Here is a 15,789-nt window from a genome sequence, read left to right as displayed (position 1 = left end):
AGGCGAATCCCGGCTCCCGTTTTATACCCTCTTCAGGACCCTCTCAAAAGGTTGAAGAAAAGGAAAAAACAAACAAACAAAAAAGGGAAAAGGTTTAGGTAAGGCCTGGCGGCAGCGTGAAGAGTCACTTCTGTGAAGAAACCGCTGATCAAATGTGAAATTCGTCCGGTCCACCGGTATACCGTGTAAACAGTGTTAACACCATGTATGGTACGGATTATTGAGTGGACAAGACATACCTACAGGTAAGCCAAAACGCAATATAAGAAAGATTCACGACAAATCTTGTGTAATTTTCTTTATTTTTTTTTTTATGACGACATTAAGCCTAATCACAAAGGTGACTGGAACTTGCTTGATCCTTTATGTTATTATTTCTCTCTCGTATTGTTCTTTTACAAATTGCAATCTTTAAGAACTGTAGAAATACGTTGGTAAAAAGGTGTTCATTACACAGATACCTTATGTTTAGTTGTAGGTTTTCTAACAGCACTAATTTTTTTGACTTAATTCTAAAATTCTAGTGCAGTGCTTTTATCATGCTAATCATAATAAATTTCTCTCAATCAATTTACAATAATTTTAATTATAATTATATACTCTATAATATTAGACATTTATATGGGGGGGGGGGGGGGGGGGGGGGAAGGGGTATGTAAATCCGCGGATCCGCTACATTTTTGGAGCAAATCCGTGGATCCGCATATTTTTTCTTAGATCCGCATGGTTTGACAGATAAACACTAGCATGGATTGAAATTTATTTAAAATCCGAAATTCGACCATCGAAGCCGAAATCCGCGCCCGAATTGTGAAGAGATCTGTGATCTACCGTACTTCCCAAATCCGCAATCCGCAGAAATCATAATCAAAATCCGTAATCCGTGAGCATTTCGGGGCCGAATCCGCCATCTGCGAACCTATTCACACCCCCCCCCCCCCCCCTTATATCTATAACTCAAGATGGTTATATACGTTGCTTTTTTATATTTTGGTTTTAATAAGGCGAGTGCTTTTGAAGCGTATTTTGTAATTTGTTAATTTAAAATTCTAGGCCTGATGCAGTCGTCGTGCCCATAAAAGCCACGTGAACTTACCACCAAATAAGTGATCACGTGATAATGGCCACCACGATGTTTGTCAAATTACGTGACTTTTGACTGACGTATACGATACGATAGGCTTTTTAGCAAAATATATATCACGTTCAACCAATAACGAAATGGAATCTAATCACGTAATATTGTATGATGATCACGTGAGTGATGATAACGTGACACGAGGCAGCAATCACGTGATTTTGCTGTTTTGCTCTCATCAAACGGACGTGATAAAACCTGAAAAAAAAGGCAAAAGATAATTTCTTGAAATAGAATACAAAAACTTCACGGATATTTCATCGCAAATATGTTTTTCTTCAGTTATAAATAGGATTTAGATCATGTTGAAACTCTACATGTTCACTTTATACAAGTTTAGGGTTTTATTTATAAGATTTAGTTTTTCTTTAGTTGCTAACTTAGATTATTTAGTATTTATTGATTATTGCTGTAAAACTCGAGACTTGATCTTGGAACTCAGCGGTAAAGGCAGAGGAAAGACTTAGCTGCAATACCCAGACTCCCAGGGCCACTGAAACCGCAGCCATTTTTATAAGAAAACGAACTATATTTCTAACGGCTGAGCTGAACGAAACATACTTTTTTGTCCTCCAATACTACAATTGTATGCTGTGCCTTCTCCTCTTCAGAGGAGCTAGAGACTTTTTGCGCCTTTCCCAACTTCCTGCTGGGATGAAGGCGTATATCTTTGCGGGCATTATTAGCCAAATTCGTTGTTGCACGACCTCGGCGAATCCTGAATCCTTGTGTCGTTTGGGAGTAGTGCGTAGTCAATCAATCTTCTAAACCAATCAATGCCTTTCATGTATTTTCATCATGAACCATTTGACTGCATACAGCAAGGGAATTGAATGGTAACGGTGTTATGTTTGACTACGGGATGGCATGATTGATTTACAGGGATGGGTATAAATTCTAGGCGGAAGCGGAATCACCGCAGGAATAGCTTTTCGGATATCCTAATCATTGTCCTGAGACATTGTTAACGGGAAGATTATAGTACATCTATAATTATAGTACATCAAATGCAAAGTACCAGCCCTTTTCACGTGACAAACTTACTTATGTTACACGAGTGTCGATAGTTTGGCCTCGCGAGACTCGCAAGGGACTTACACTGTCCCGCATGGAACGAGGCAGGCCTCGCGTGGAACGTGCGTCGCATCTTTACTTTATCTGGTAATGCATGTTAGATCAGGTTTATGTTTTAAGGTTTTAATTCTTATCGGTTTAACCGAGTTTAGACATGTTTAGGAATACAGTGGAGCCCTGTTAACTTGAAATTCTCAAGGGAAACATAAAATTATTCGAGTTAGCCTGGAGTTTGAGTTATATGAGTTCATGTTAGGGAGCACTTTGAGTTAGCAGGGAGTTCGAGTTATCCGAGTTCAAGTCAGGATGGAGTTTGAGTAAGTGTAGCTTGCTTGCAGGCGGTACCCGGTGTTAATATCGCGGAAAACCCTCTCCGTTCGGTGATCGGCGCCATATTGTATTTTGAGCCGCGTAGTTCCTAGGGGCGAGTGCATTTAAATACAAGATGGCGCCTGATCACCGAATGGAGAGGGTTTTCCGCGATATTAACACCGAGTACCGCCTGCAAGCAGGCTAGAGAAAGCGGGGATTTGGAGTTGCATGAGTTCGAGTTAGGGAGGCTCCACTACAAATTTAGAGTAGCCTTTAACCAAAAACAGCTACGCTGCTTGTTATAACCAAGCGCATTGTTAGGTTTAATCAGGTTAAATCTGAGTTTAAATGGTCTGGAAAGTTTTATAGGATTTATTCGCCTAGGCACAGTTTAAGTTTATTGCTATTATATTTAATGTTCAGTTCAGATCTCAATCCATCAACTTTTATATATTACTTATGACTGAATATTTAGCCATAACCCTTCCCATTTAAAAAAAAATGGGAAGATGAACTCATCCTACCCAAAAGGCATTGCACTGACGGTTATTTGCTATGCCAATGATAGCCAAAACATTCGTCGGAAGTATTAAAAAGTCGCCGAAAATGTCCATAAATTTGGATTATTCTAGACAACAAATGCAATGCATTCTGGGAAGGCAGGGTTAAACCCCGGCTCTTGAGAAGCTATTTGTCGTCAAAGCCAAAATAGGGGCAAACGTCGCATCGGCGTATCTGAATCCCTAGAGCATTTTAGACGATTAAATTTGGTAAGGCTATGCTTTGGGCTGGTCATTTTTATTCATTTCATCCTTAAATGATGAAAGGAAAAGGGGCTGACTCATCAATCAGCTATCACTTACCCTTGGCCGCCAACATGCTCTCAAAAGCTTTATCCTCCTCTTGCTCCCTGTGTCAATATACGCAAGGTTATAAACTGCTCTCATATATCTCTAAATACAGCGCACAATGCCCTTTAAGTGCGACGCGCGCTACCGTGGCCACTTATCCAGAGTGGTTAAGGGAAAGAACCAATTGGCATACGAGATTCACAATTTTTGATTGACACGATTTTCTAAACTAGAAGGATTCCATCGTGTTCTGAAGTGCACTTTAAGTATTTCTTTGTTAACCTTATTAGACAGTAATGTTGACGCCAATCAGTTTTTTTTTTGTTTTTCGCATTCCTAATGGCTTTCTTCACAGAAATGTCAAGGTGGCCACGGTAGCGCGCGTTACAGTGTAAACGGGGCCTACATCTACGGAAAGCATCTCTTGCTATAAAGCCGGGAGATCGGCTCAAGGCGACACTAGGTTAATAGGGATGAATGCCTTTTATTATCCTATCAAATGTCGAGATAGCCGTGTTTATCCGTGTGCTAGAGCTAACGTACTTTCTAGGAACCGGCCCCTGTACTATAAGTAAATCTAAGATTTACGAGGACGACGACTTTAGTTTTATAGATTTCCCCTGACGTTAAAGAAAATGTAGTCGCGTGCGCTTATATCTTGGGTGGGCGCCGTCATTGTCTCTCCACCATCGTAAATCGCAAGTTTCCTACTCTATTGATAAACTAGGAAGAAGTTTCGGAGTCTGCTAATTAAGATACCTTTTGCGATCCTCATCTAGTAGTTCGACAAGATTATTTCGTTGTCCAACAATATCCACGAGCTCTTTTGTCTTAAGCTGTATATCGATTTGATCTTGTTCCGTGGAGGCTGTGAACACAAAACACGTTAATCTTCACGCAAACGAGGGGTGGGTGCAAGGGGTAGGTACGTGTGGACGTCACAACCTACTTCGGCCCATGAAAAAGCGGTGTCTTTTAATTCGATTGTACACAGCTTGCATATTGTATCGTTATCTTGCTAGCGCTGAAGTGCTAGCATTTTTTTCCAATGCTCAGTGAATCACAAGTCTTTGTGGGCGCAAATAAATGACTCGAAAGAAATCCCTCATTTCTAGAGCATGACTGATATCTTGTGACAATGAAACATTGGTGTATATGTTGACATCAAAAACGGCATATAAAACCCTGTCCGTACTTTGAGCCAATAAAACTTCGAAGCGTCAAGTATTTCGGCATACCTTTTGGTATGAGAATGGCGGAGGAAAAGGTAAGAGATGATACAGTAACCATTGCAAACATAATACGCATTAAAGAAGATAACCCCTTTTACCTTCTTTCATCAGAAGCTCACGAATCTCCTGCTCCAGTCTGCCTTGTTGATCCTCCAGCTGAATGTAGTTAGCGCTAAACGAGTAATGCAATAATTCATTAGTATTATTATATTCAAATAGCTTGATTACTCAGTGTCGAAATGACGGGGAAACGAACGGCAAAAACAATGGGAAACTAGAAGAGCCATAAGTAAAATGTACTATGTCTGATATGTTAAAGCCTTTCTCTATTAGGCACATTGCGTACCACAATAAATACTATTATTGGTCGCTAAAGCGGAAATAAGGCATTGAGCTAACCTCTAATTATTGGTAACTAAAAGGCAAAAATACTTCATATAAAAATGATTTTGAATATAGCATAAGTAATAAAAATATTTTGGCCACGTTTCCTCTTTGCGTTGACGTCGTCGTCGTCGGGCTTTTTTTTTCTTCGCGCGCACTCTAACCCTTCTACCTGTTATTCTCTCTTACTTTTCCCTCCCTAAAGGGGCTGATACTCAGCTTAGAAGGAAAAGAATTACGAAGATGTCAAACTACTTACTGTATGACGAGCTCAGACTCGTATCGAATCATGGCATTCTTGCGATTGATGATTTTAAACCATTCCATCATCATTTTCTGTTCTTCTGATTTTGATACTTGAAAAGAAACAGAACAGCTTTGTTTTATTCTTTAGTGACTTGGTAGGGTTTAGCTACTGACTATTCGCAGGTGACTCGGAAGCATTTGGGAATGAAACAGTACTCTTAACTCTTTCAATTCGAGACAATTCTTGAGTTAACGAAAAATGCTTGGGCAGGCTTTGATATTATCTGGGAGTGACTTGAAACTATTCTGGATTATACGGGATTGATTTTGTCCTATTCTAAATTAACTCGGAAATATTTGTGTATGCTTTTATTACCCGGGATTGATTCAGTAGTATTCGATATTGTTTCGGTACGACTCGGGAGTGATTCGTTACCATTCGAGATTGATTCGGAGCTATTCGGGTTTTGTTTGGTACTGCTCTCTGTTGTTTGGTAAAGCTCATCCCTAACATGAGGGTTCTCCACCACTTACATTCTCCGCTTCTGATGGCCTTCTCGATAACGACGCCATCTTTCTCCACTTCCGCTTGCTTCACCTCTAACTCTTGTAGCTCTCGTTGGATCTGCTGAGCTTGGCGAAGCCTCTTAGATTCTCTCTGTTTCATCGCGGCGCGGATCTTAGCCTGCTCTGCCTGCTTCGCTCTTTCCTCTCGGAATTCAGACTTATCTTTGCCATCCTGGAAAAATAAACCGGTTTAGAGAACGGTATAGAATCTTACTTACTCGAACTTTGTAAGGAGACGGAAAACAGTCCGAGCAGGTAGGTTCAAATATTACTTCCTCATATATTCATATAAACAATAAAAAGTATCATAACTTACCATGGATCTCACCCCCCCCCCCCCCCGACCTCCAAAAAAATAAGAAAAAAAATAAAGGCGAACAGCAATTCTTACTTTGAGAAAGAAGAATAATGCAGTGTAGAATAGAGCCAAGGCAAGCGAGTGTGAGGTAACCAGGGAGTTTGAAAAAGCAGGGTTTTCAGTTTAAGTTATCCTCTAGTAAAATGACTAGAATATCAGGTGAGATCTAAAGAAAATCTTGCTCAGCTCAATTTGACAGGAAACTGAAGCTACCCCAGTTTAAGTTAGGCGGGTATTTACTGTAATATTCCTCTAACCAATTTTCAAGGTAGGTCAACAACTGCAGTTTGCATTAAATATGAGAGAAAATCAGGGAGAATTAAAAAAAAAAGGTTCTACTGTATATCTTCGTCGCCTTTCTCTCCTCACCTTGTATCGTCTTGCTCCGGCCCTTCTTAGCTCGGCTCCGTAACTCCAGTCTAGTGTATCCTCTTCGCTCGATCCCGTGAACCCATCTTCCTCTGGCGGTGATACAGGTGGAGGGACTCCCTGTGGTAAGGTGCGTGGGGGCTTGGGCGGGGCTACAAGTCACATGACAGGGGTGAGACCCGTGGCTCATAGGACGTTAGCATCACCATCAACGGCAGAATCGTAATCAATATCATTGACATGATAATCATTAGCATTTGCCATTATCAAAACTATCGCCAGTATCACAGCATCATCCTCATCATCATCAACATAATACGTCATATCATAATCAAAATTATCATCAGCAACGAGACCATCATTTTGTTAATATCAAATACACATTTATCAAACCTAGTGACTTTGGGATCAAAGGACTTTCACACAACACAGAGGATAATCAAGAAATGCATGCAGCTGAAAACGTGTTCTAAGTGTTACGTTAGCGCTTACGTGGACCAGTAGGTAAGTCTCTTCGGTTAACCAACACGAAGGTTGTCCCTAGTTGCTTCGTATCGATTCTTGTGCTCTCCTTTGTCGGAGTGAAAGGCTTCTCTCCCGATGGCACGCGCGGAAGAGTCCTCTTTCTTTCTGGTGGGCTTCCTGTGCGATGGAAAAAAAAAAATGCTATTCCTCGACACTAGCTACTTTAAAATGTATCCACAACCAAACATGACTATTATACTATAAAGTCAGCGATATAGAGTGGAAAGTGGTATTGTATTGCAGGCTGTTAATGCGAGGAAACAACGTTGAATTGATTGGATGGCTAAGTACATAGATAGTCACGAATTGCATTTTTTATTTATTACGTTCTATGAAAGTTTTGAGGCTCATGTTGACTCGTTTTAAAGTAGCCTTGAGTAACCTTGAGCATAAATTCTGTCACTCATTATAGTGCGATGCGCGCTACCGTGGACACCAATTACCATTCGTCGGAAGGTTAGCCAATCAGCTGCGAGAATCACACTTCAGATTGAAACGGTGGATATACTTACTGTAGCATATATGTACTTTGCTTTTTGCCTTTTGAGGCTCATCAGATAGCACGTTTCTCGACTCCTCATTACTTGTAATTGGCTTACCTCACAAAACTGTCAAGGTGGCCGCGCTAGCGGGCGTCGTATCGTACAGGAACGTTAATACGAGCAACAAAATCAGACAACTTGTCTCGCTCTCAGCGAGCATCAAAGAGGTGGCCTGAGGCATGTTGACGTCATTTTGCTGCGAGACAAGCTTGTTCGTTGCAGTAATACGCTCAACATTCACTAGTTTTGTTTCAAAGAGTAGAGCGAATATTTGCAACAAAGTTTTTCAAAGGTTTTTTTGCAAAGGGTTTTTTGTTGCTGTGGGACAAGCTGGATGATTTTGTTGCTCGTATTACCGTACCTTAAATAGGTTAAGCATCAAAAGCACATGATGAAAAAAGATGTGAACGCCAGAGCCAGAGACAAATTGATAAAGTTTCGACATGTAGGTAAGGCGAAGAGAGGCGAACTATAAGCGAATGCCAAACAAGATATCAGGAAGAAATCTTCAATGTTAGATTAAGATGATTTTTGTTGAGAGTCTTAAAGTCTCCCGTAATACATTATTAGTAAGACTGAAGAACTTTACAAGAAACAATCTCGTAGATAATGGGATTCCTATGGTATTTACAAAGCGACAATTTGGCAGGTCCAAGTTGGTTAACAACTTTAAGCTAACAATCTCCTTAAGAAATGCGATAATTTGAACCGAGATATAAGATCAATGTAAGGATACCCAAAAGGCCTCGCTCCATCAAATTCCACAGGACGCCTATTAGGAACTTTAAGCTACAAAAACGTAGAATGCAGCGGACTTTGGGACGTTGGATTTCTCGACGTTCCAGCTACGCTTTTAGCTACGTGGTTTGCCCCCATTTCACGTCGTTGAGAACGTAGTTGGAACGTCGAGGACGGCGCGCGCGCGCAAATTCAACGTCGTGGCGTTCTACGTTTTGCGTGCTTAAGGTCCCAATAATCTAAAGAAAACTCCCGGCCCATTATGACATTGTCTTTATAGTTTAAAGAGAACGACAAAGCACAGGTACGGTCACAGCGTATTTAAGAGGAACAAAAGCGCAAATAAGCTCGAAGGACGTACCTTCCTCGCTGCCTGTACTACTGGTACGGTTATGCGCAGGGCGTAAGTCGTTATCCATCAAGCCACGAATACGAGCTGCACGGCTGGCGACAAGTGTTCCTGCGTTATACAGGGGTTAGAGAGAACGTTAAGTGTGAGGGAACAGGAGGCGAGACTGGTGACAAGGATCTTTGGGTTATACGGGAATGTGACTCTACAACGAACGAGGTGAGAGACAGGAGATGAAATGGAAGAAGACTGCGTTATATAAGTGTATAAGAAAGAAAGTACTTTAAAAAAAGGGACGAGACTAGCGACAAAGGATACATGTGCTAGAAAGAACGCGAGTTACGGGAGAGGAAGGGAGATGAGACTTACCAACAAAGCGAACATGAGAGATTAAAAGAGAATATGTTTAACAAGTGATAGAGGGAATGTGAGTTACCGGATTAAACGAGTAACAGCATGCAGTGGAACTCAACATTTAGCAAAATTGTAAAAAATAAATGAACATAGGATTACTTTTTATCATGTGCGTACAATGTTACCCACTCACGTGTAGAACCCACATTACACGTGCATTGTGCGTGAATCAAACTACAGTTTCCTCACCTGAGTGGTTCTTCATAGTGCTACGTGCAAACATTCTCACATACTCACCTGTGGAACCCACAAGGCAGGTGCACACACGAAAACGACCGTTAGATTTACAATAATTTTAAATAATAAATTTTTTTTTAAAAATAATAATAAACAATAAAAAGTGCTTCACAGAATCAGACATCGGGTATGAAAGAAGAGAGCAAGAGAGAGAGAGAGAGTACCAAGGGTAGAAATTGAATAAGTTACAATCACATCACTAATTTAATCACCATGATCAATACAACTGATTAAATATTACTATTTATTTCTATAGATGATGGATAAAACTTTTGAACGTTTTAATGGCCATTTTTCTTATCATCCAGTCGGTACTACAATGCTTTAAGCGAGCGTTTTGCTCAGGTACTTTTCTGGTTCCAAAAACAAATATAATAATAAATAATAATAATAATAATAATAATTAAATAACGAATATTTCTTTTGTTTCTTTCGTTGAGGTGTTTTCTCTATAACGCCGAAATACCAGCATATAAACAACAGTGGTTTATGTTTAGTGCTTTTAAAGTATCATATAATAGTAACAGACTGATAACAAGCTTAGGAATGTTGCTCGGAGCGTTGTAGTACTACAAACTGAGCCAATCCAAACCAGACTTACCTGTCGAGGAACGCTTGTTGAGCGACGGTCCAGCCAGTCTTTCCGGTTTAACGGGTTCCTTCTCCTCTTTAGGGCTAACCACTCTCTCACCTTGTTTTGCCCGGATGCTACTAGGGGGTCTAGAAAGTTCTTTAACAACGGCAGGATTAGCCTTGTTTTGTTGCTTGTTTGTTAGCAGTTCCTTCGTGGGCGATATTAGTCTGTTACCCTTGGTTGTTTGTGTAGGTGGTGGTCGTGTGGGGGTGGTTTTCTTAGTGGCTTGTTTTGTGGGGCTGGTTTGTCTTGGCGGTGGAGCTATTTTACCTGAGCTTGTAGGGCGCCGTCTTGTATCCTTGGAAGGGACCTAGAAAAAGAAAACAACCAAGGGGAAGATTGAGAAGGGAAGCAGATAAACAATTAAAAATACACATTCGTTTTTGAGATGGCTAACTGTCTCTGCCAAATTTCGGTTCCGGTTATGTTCCCTCACACTGTTATTCCAGTATCAAATGAGCTACCTATTGATTCATATTCTAAATGCTTACACCAAATTTTTCACAGAAATTTTACTGACGCACTAAAGTTTTTTTCCAGTGTTTTGAAAAAAGGGCCCAAGTAAAACTAGCGCTTTTCATATTTCATGATAGCAGTCTCACCTTCGAAGGGCCTTTCTTGTCCTTACTGCGATCAGCAGCAGCCACGCCCTTATCAGGGGTAGTAAAGTCATCGTCAATATTAATAGCAACTCTTCTTGGGGTGATACCCGCGTCACGGAGACTGGTTTCCAGAGGCAAGACATCGCCCCCTGGATCTGTGATAGACTTCCCTTCGTCTTCGGGGGAAAATACTTGTGATAAGGGGGGGTACATGGCCCGCCGAGTGCGACGTTTGCGCTCTAGGGTCCCGAGCTTGTGGAACTTGTCCAGCATCTTACGACCTTTGGATTCCGTCTATGGAAAGAAAAGGTGAGCTAAAAGTCAGGTAAAATATTAGTCACTAATGAAATCAACGTGAATCCGATGGTGACGACCGGAGTCCATCTGGATCCGGTTAACAGTATTGGACAACCCTCCTAATAGTCAAATAATATAGTCAATTATCCCTGGGATATTCGACGGAAAATAGCTATTATAATAATATTGTTAAGAGGACCCAGTAAATAAACAAATACAAGCACAGGAAATACATGAAAACACCAAGATACGAGCTTCCAGAGTGGTCTTGTGTGAAGTACAGGCACCTTTTTCTCAACAGTTGGGCTGGTTCTCCTTATTGGCTCATCCGCAGAGTGCGCTCTCTCTAGGGTTCTTCTGCGCTCTGTTGTGATGTCCACAGCGAATGTAGGTCTTCCTTCAGATTTAGAGGCCGGTGAGGGAGTCGGGGGCCGAACCTAAGCAAATTTGTGGTCATGAGAAAGTGCATCGACTTACATTTCAATCAATGGGTTTTAAAAATAATCTAAAATAGGGTGAGACGAGCAAGCGGGTAACAAGCCTACCTGTAGGCATTCGATGCTGTTTTAAGCGAGAAAAAACCATTGAAAACCCGAAATCGTAGCTCGTGGCCGCCATCTTGGATTCGATCCCTACCCTCCCCGAGGCGCCTATCATCTTTTGTCACTAGAATCCAAGATGGCGGGCACGAGCTACGGTTTCGGATTTTAAACGGTTTTTCTCGCTTAGAAGAGCATCTAAAGCCTACAGGTAGGCTAGCGGGAAACCTGTGATGATCTATCTAGTAAGTATACTGGCCATCTTTTCAAAATGGCAAGATGGCATTTCTCGACTTACACTGTGCGAGAAAGCGTAAAACGATTGAAGCGATTGAACTCCCAATGGTATGTAATGTTCTGATAAGGAATTGGCCGGATAAAAATTAAAATATCATGGCTCATGCTGCTGTGTGTCAGTGCGGTAATGGATGCAAAAGATAAATTAGAACTAGACCAGGGACGGTGTGTATAGTTAGAGGTTTCAAGTGACTACTACCAAGACAAAAAATTAATCCAATGGCTCAGCACTTCGTAGGGCATTCTTTCCTATGTTAAGTACAGGAGAAACAAGGCCCTTATTTATATTTTATCCAGTTCTGAGGATTATGTTTCGACTTTTTCATCGCTCAAAACGCAAACAGATCCTCTTTTTCGGCCCCGTCCTAGCAGTCCTCGTCATTACGCAAGGTTATTTATGTGCATATCAGCCTCAGCTTGAGTTAGAAACGTTACCTCTTCCTTGTCGTCAGGTGTGCAGGCTGTCTTGATCGGAGAAAGTCGGACATCTTCCTTGAGTGGGGTAAGCCCGTCGTCCAATTCATAACCCATGGCCTTGTCCCGGACAGTTTTGTCTGACTTCCGGACGGATGCGATACTCGAGCGGCGAAGCGGACGCGCCTCGAGCCGTTTGAATCGGCCAGAGTTAGTCCTATACGAAATACGTTAAGTTAAAATAGTCAGGTCCTTCGCATCAGGAACAGATAAGATCTTTCATCAAGGTAAAACGTAACAAAAACAGCAACAATGCCACAATCAACAACAAAAACAGCAGCAACATCAATTAACCTCGATAAGTCGACCAAACTATCCTTGTATCATAAAAACACAGGAACCAAACCTGTGTATACCGACCAATTTCCTACCTCGTTCTATTGAACTTCTCATCAGGATTTTCATTTACTTCCATCTCCACCGACTCCTTTGGACTCTGATCATCTGGACCGTCTTCGACTTCCAGTTTACGCTTTATTTGTGGTTCCTCCTTTGCCCGTAACTGCTTTCGGTCAGCGGCTTCGCAAATTGCGTCCACAGTATCTTTAGGAAATGAAACGGCTGAATGGGTTTTGCGGTGACGCTTTTGGGTACGGCTCTCTTCTTCTATAAAACGCAAAAAAAAATTGTATCTATTATGTTACGCATAAGCCAAGCGCTCAAAATTGCGCTCACAAACTCGGAAAAACAAAGCGCAGAACTAGAACAACAGGGTTTTAAACACGAGGTTTCGCTATAAAAGGTAAAGCTTCTCCCATCCCTGGCCCAAGAACAATCAGTTATCAATCAGCCGGCAATGAGTCAGCATGTCAGGGTAATTGCTCTGAGCGCTAAATTCAGATTTCATATTCTAAACCAAATTAAATATCATTGCTAGACTTGTCCACCTAAAATGTTTTTTTTATAGTAAAATAATGCTATACCAAGCTGTGTGCGCTCTAAAATACAAGCATTTTTATAACAGCGCGAGATAATTTATGCAGATGTGCTAGATTATGGATAGCGCAAAATTTAAAATTTTGCACCGAAAACGTGAGTGGACAGCAAATAACTAATTTATCAATCTCTTAACACAACTTTCTTGTTACCTGTGCAAAAATAGTTTTATTCCAGCCGACTTAGGCTCAGAGCAATTTTACAGGAGACTTTAAGAGTTCTGATTATAATTGCAAATTTGAGCCCGAGGGTGGGAGGAGCTTTCCTTTTTATAGCGGAACCTTGTGTTAAACACCCCCCAAAATTTTTTTTCTCGAACAACAAAAGGGGCATACTGAAAAAATCGGCGAGATAAAATCTTGTCTAGTACCAGTGTTAAGTGTATATGTCTGAAAAAAACTACCTATATGGCCCGTATACTAAAAGCCTTACTCTTCATCTTCACCTTACTATTTACCGTACCTTCCCGTCTTGTCTTGAAGACGTCGTTAGGTATGTACAGCATCTTATAATAATGAGGCCTGCACTTTACTGTATTAATTGCTGTACCTTCCCGTCTTGTCTTGAAGACGTCGTTAGGTATGTACAACATCTTATAATAATGAGGTCTGCACTTTACTGTATTATTTACAGTACCTTCCCGTCTTGTCTAGAAGACGTCGTTAGGTATGTACAGCATCTTATAATAATGAGGTCTGCACTTTACTGTATTATTTACAGTACCTTCCCGTCTTGTCTTGAAGACGTCGTTAGGTATGTACAGCATCTTATAATAATGAGGTCTGCACTTTACTGTATTATTTACTGTACCCTCCCGTCTTGTCTTGAAGACGTCGTTAGGTATGTACAGCATCTTATAATAATGAGGCCTGCACTTTACTGTATTATTTGCTGTACCTTCCCGTCTTGTCTTTACGACGTTAGGTATGTACAGCATCTTATAATAATGAGGCCTGCACTTTACTGTATTATTTACCGTACCTTCCCGTCTTGTCTTGAAGACGTCCTTTGGTCTGTACAACATCTTATAATAATGAGGCCTGCACTTTACTGTATTATTTGCTGTAACCTCCCGTCTTGTCTTGAAGACGTCCTTTGGTCTGTACAACATCTTATAATAATGAGGCCTGCACTTTACTGTATTATTTGGTGTACCCTCCCGTCTTGTCTAGAAGACGTCGTTAGGTATGTACAGCAATTTATAATAATGAGGTCTGCACTTTACTGTATTATTTACCGTACCTTCCCGTCTTGTCTTGAAGACGTCGTTAGGTATGTACAGCAATTTATAATAATGAGGTCTGCACTTTACTGTATTATTTACCGTACCTTCCCGTCTTGTCTTGAAGACGTCGTTAGGTATGTACAGCAATTTATAATAATGAGGTCTGCACTTTACTGTATTATTTACCGTACCTTCCCGTCTTGTCTTGAAGACGTCGTTTGGTCTGTACAACATCTTATAATAATGAGGTCTGCACTTTACTGTATTATTTACTGTACCCTCCCGTCTTGTCTTGAAGACGTCGTTTGGTCTGTACAACAAATTTATAATAATGAGGCCTGCACTTTACTGTATTATTTACAGTACCTTCCCGTCTTGTCTTGAAGACGTCGTTAGGTATGTACAGCAAATTTATAATAATGAGGCCTGCACTTTACTGTATTATTTACTGTACCCTCCCGTCTTGTCTTGAAGACGTCGTTAGGTATGTACAGCATCTTATAATAATGAGGCCTGCACTTTACTGTATTATTTGCTGTACCTTCCCGTCTTGTCTTTACGACGTTAGGTATGTACAGCATCTTATAATAATGAGGCCTGCACTTTACTGTATTATTTACCGTACCTTCCCGTCTTGTCTTGAAGACGTCCTTTGGTCTGTACAACATCTTATAATAATGAGGCCTGCACTTTACTGTATTATTTGCTGTACCCTCCCGTCTTGTCTTGAAGACGTCCTTTGGTCTGTACAACATCTTATAATAATGAGGCCTGCACTTTACTGTATTATTTGGTGTACCCTCCCGTCTTGTCTAGAAGACGTCGTTAGGTATGTACAGCAATTTATAATAATGAGGTCTGCACTTTACTGTATTATTTACCGTACCTTCCCGTCTTGTCTTGAAGACGTCGTTAGGTATGTACAGCAATTTATAATAATGAGGTCTGCACTTTACTGTATTATTTACCGTACCTTCCCGTCTTGTCTTGAAGACGTCGTTAGGTATGTACAGCAATTTATAATAATGAGGTCTGCACTTTACTGTATTATTTACCGTACCTTCCCGTCTTGTCTTGAAGACGTCGTTTGGTCTGTACAACATCTTATAATAATGAGGTCTGCACTTTACTGTATTATTTACTGTACCCTCCCGTCTTGTCTTGAAGACGTCGTTAGGTATGTACAGCAAATTTATAATAATGAGGCCTGCACTTTACTGTATTATTTACAGTACCTTCCCGTCTTGTCTTGAAGACGTCGTTAGGTATGTACAGCATCTTATAATAATGAGGTCTGCACTTTACTGTATTATTTACTGTACCCTCCCGTCTTGTCTTGAAGACGTCGTTAGGTATGTACAGCATCTTATAATAATGAGGCCTGCACTTTACTGTATTATTTGCTGTACCTTCCCGTCTTGTCTTTACGACGTTAGGTATGTACAGCAT

General features: G+C 40.8%; 1 protein-coding gene across 6 annotated transcripts in view; it reads right to left on the bottom strand.

Moving 5' to 3' along the window:
* Window positions 1-283: 283 nt before the first annotated feature.
* Window positions 284-15,789, bottom strand: part of LOC5509851 (protein-methionine sulfoxide oxidase mical3a) — a 30,974-nt gene continuing 15,468 nt past the window's right edge. For 2 of the 6 annotated variants that reach the window (XM_048723144.1, XM_048723140.1), the window contains exons 13-27: window positions 12,551-12,785; window positions 12,141-12,336; window positions 11,157-11,306; window positions 10,573-10,866; window positions 9,938-10,280; window positions 8,698-8,796; window positions 7,024-7,173; window positions 6,532-6,683; window positions 5,772-5,976; window positions 5,251-5,347; window positions 4,706-4,779; window positions 4,135-4,243; window positions 3,388-3,434; window positions 2,183-2,296; window positions 284-1,336 (exon numbers count right to left, since the gene is read on the bottom strand). In XM_048723144.1, the coding sequence (XP_048579101.1) occupies window positions 1,317-1,336; window positions 2,183-2,296; window positions 3,388-3,434; window positions 4,135-4,243; window positions 4,706-4,779; window positions 5,251-5,347; window positions 5,772-5,976; window positions 6,532-6,683; window positions 7,024-7,173; window positions 8,698-8,796; window positions 9,938-10,280; window positions 10,573-10,866; window positions 11,157-11,306; window positions 12,141-12,336; window positions 12,551-12,785 (2,285 nt within the window). In that variant the 3' untranslated portion in view covers window positions 284-1,316. The remainder of the gene's footprint in view (window positions 1,337-2,182; window positions 2,297-3,387; window positions 3,435-4,134; window positions 4,244-4,705; window positions 4,780-5,250; window positions 5,348-5,771; window positions 5,977-6,531; window positions 6,684-7,023; window positions 7,174-8,697; window positions 8,797-9,937; window positions 10,281-10,572; window positions 10,867-11,156; window positions 11,307-12,140; window positions 12,337-12,550; window positions 12,786-15,789) is intronic. The other 4 variants (XM_048723143.1, XM_048723141.1, XM_048723145.1 and 1 more) reach the window with 4 other exon arrangements.

The sequence above is a fragment of the Nematostella vectensis genome, chromosome 15 (genome assembly GCF_932526225.1).
Source record: "Nematostella vectensis chromosome 15, jaNemVect1.1, whole genome shotgun sequence".
Classification (NCBI taxonomy): Eukaryota; Metazoa; Cnidaria; class Anthozoa; order Actiniaria; family Edwardsiidae; genus Nematostella; species Nematostella vectensis.
Note: the sequence above shows the minus strand (reverse complement) of the source record. Positions and strands in the feature narration are given on the sequence as shown.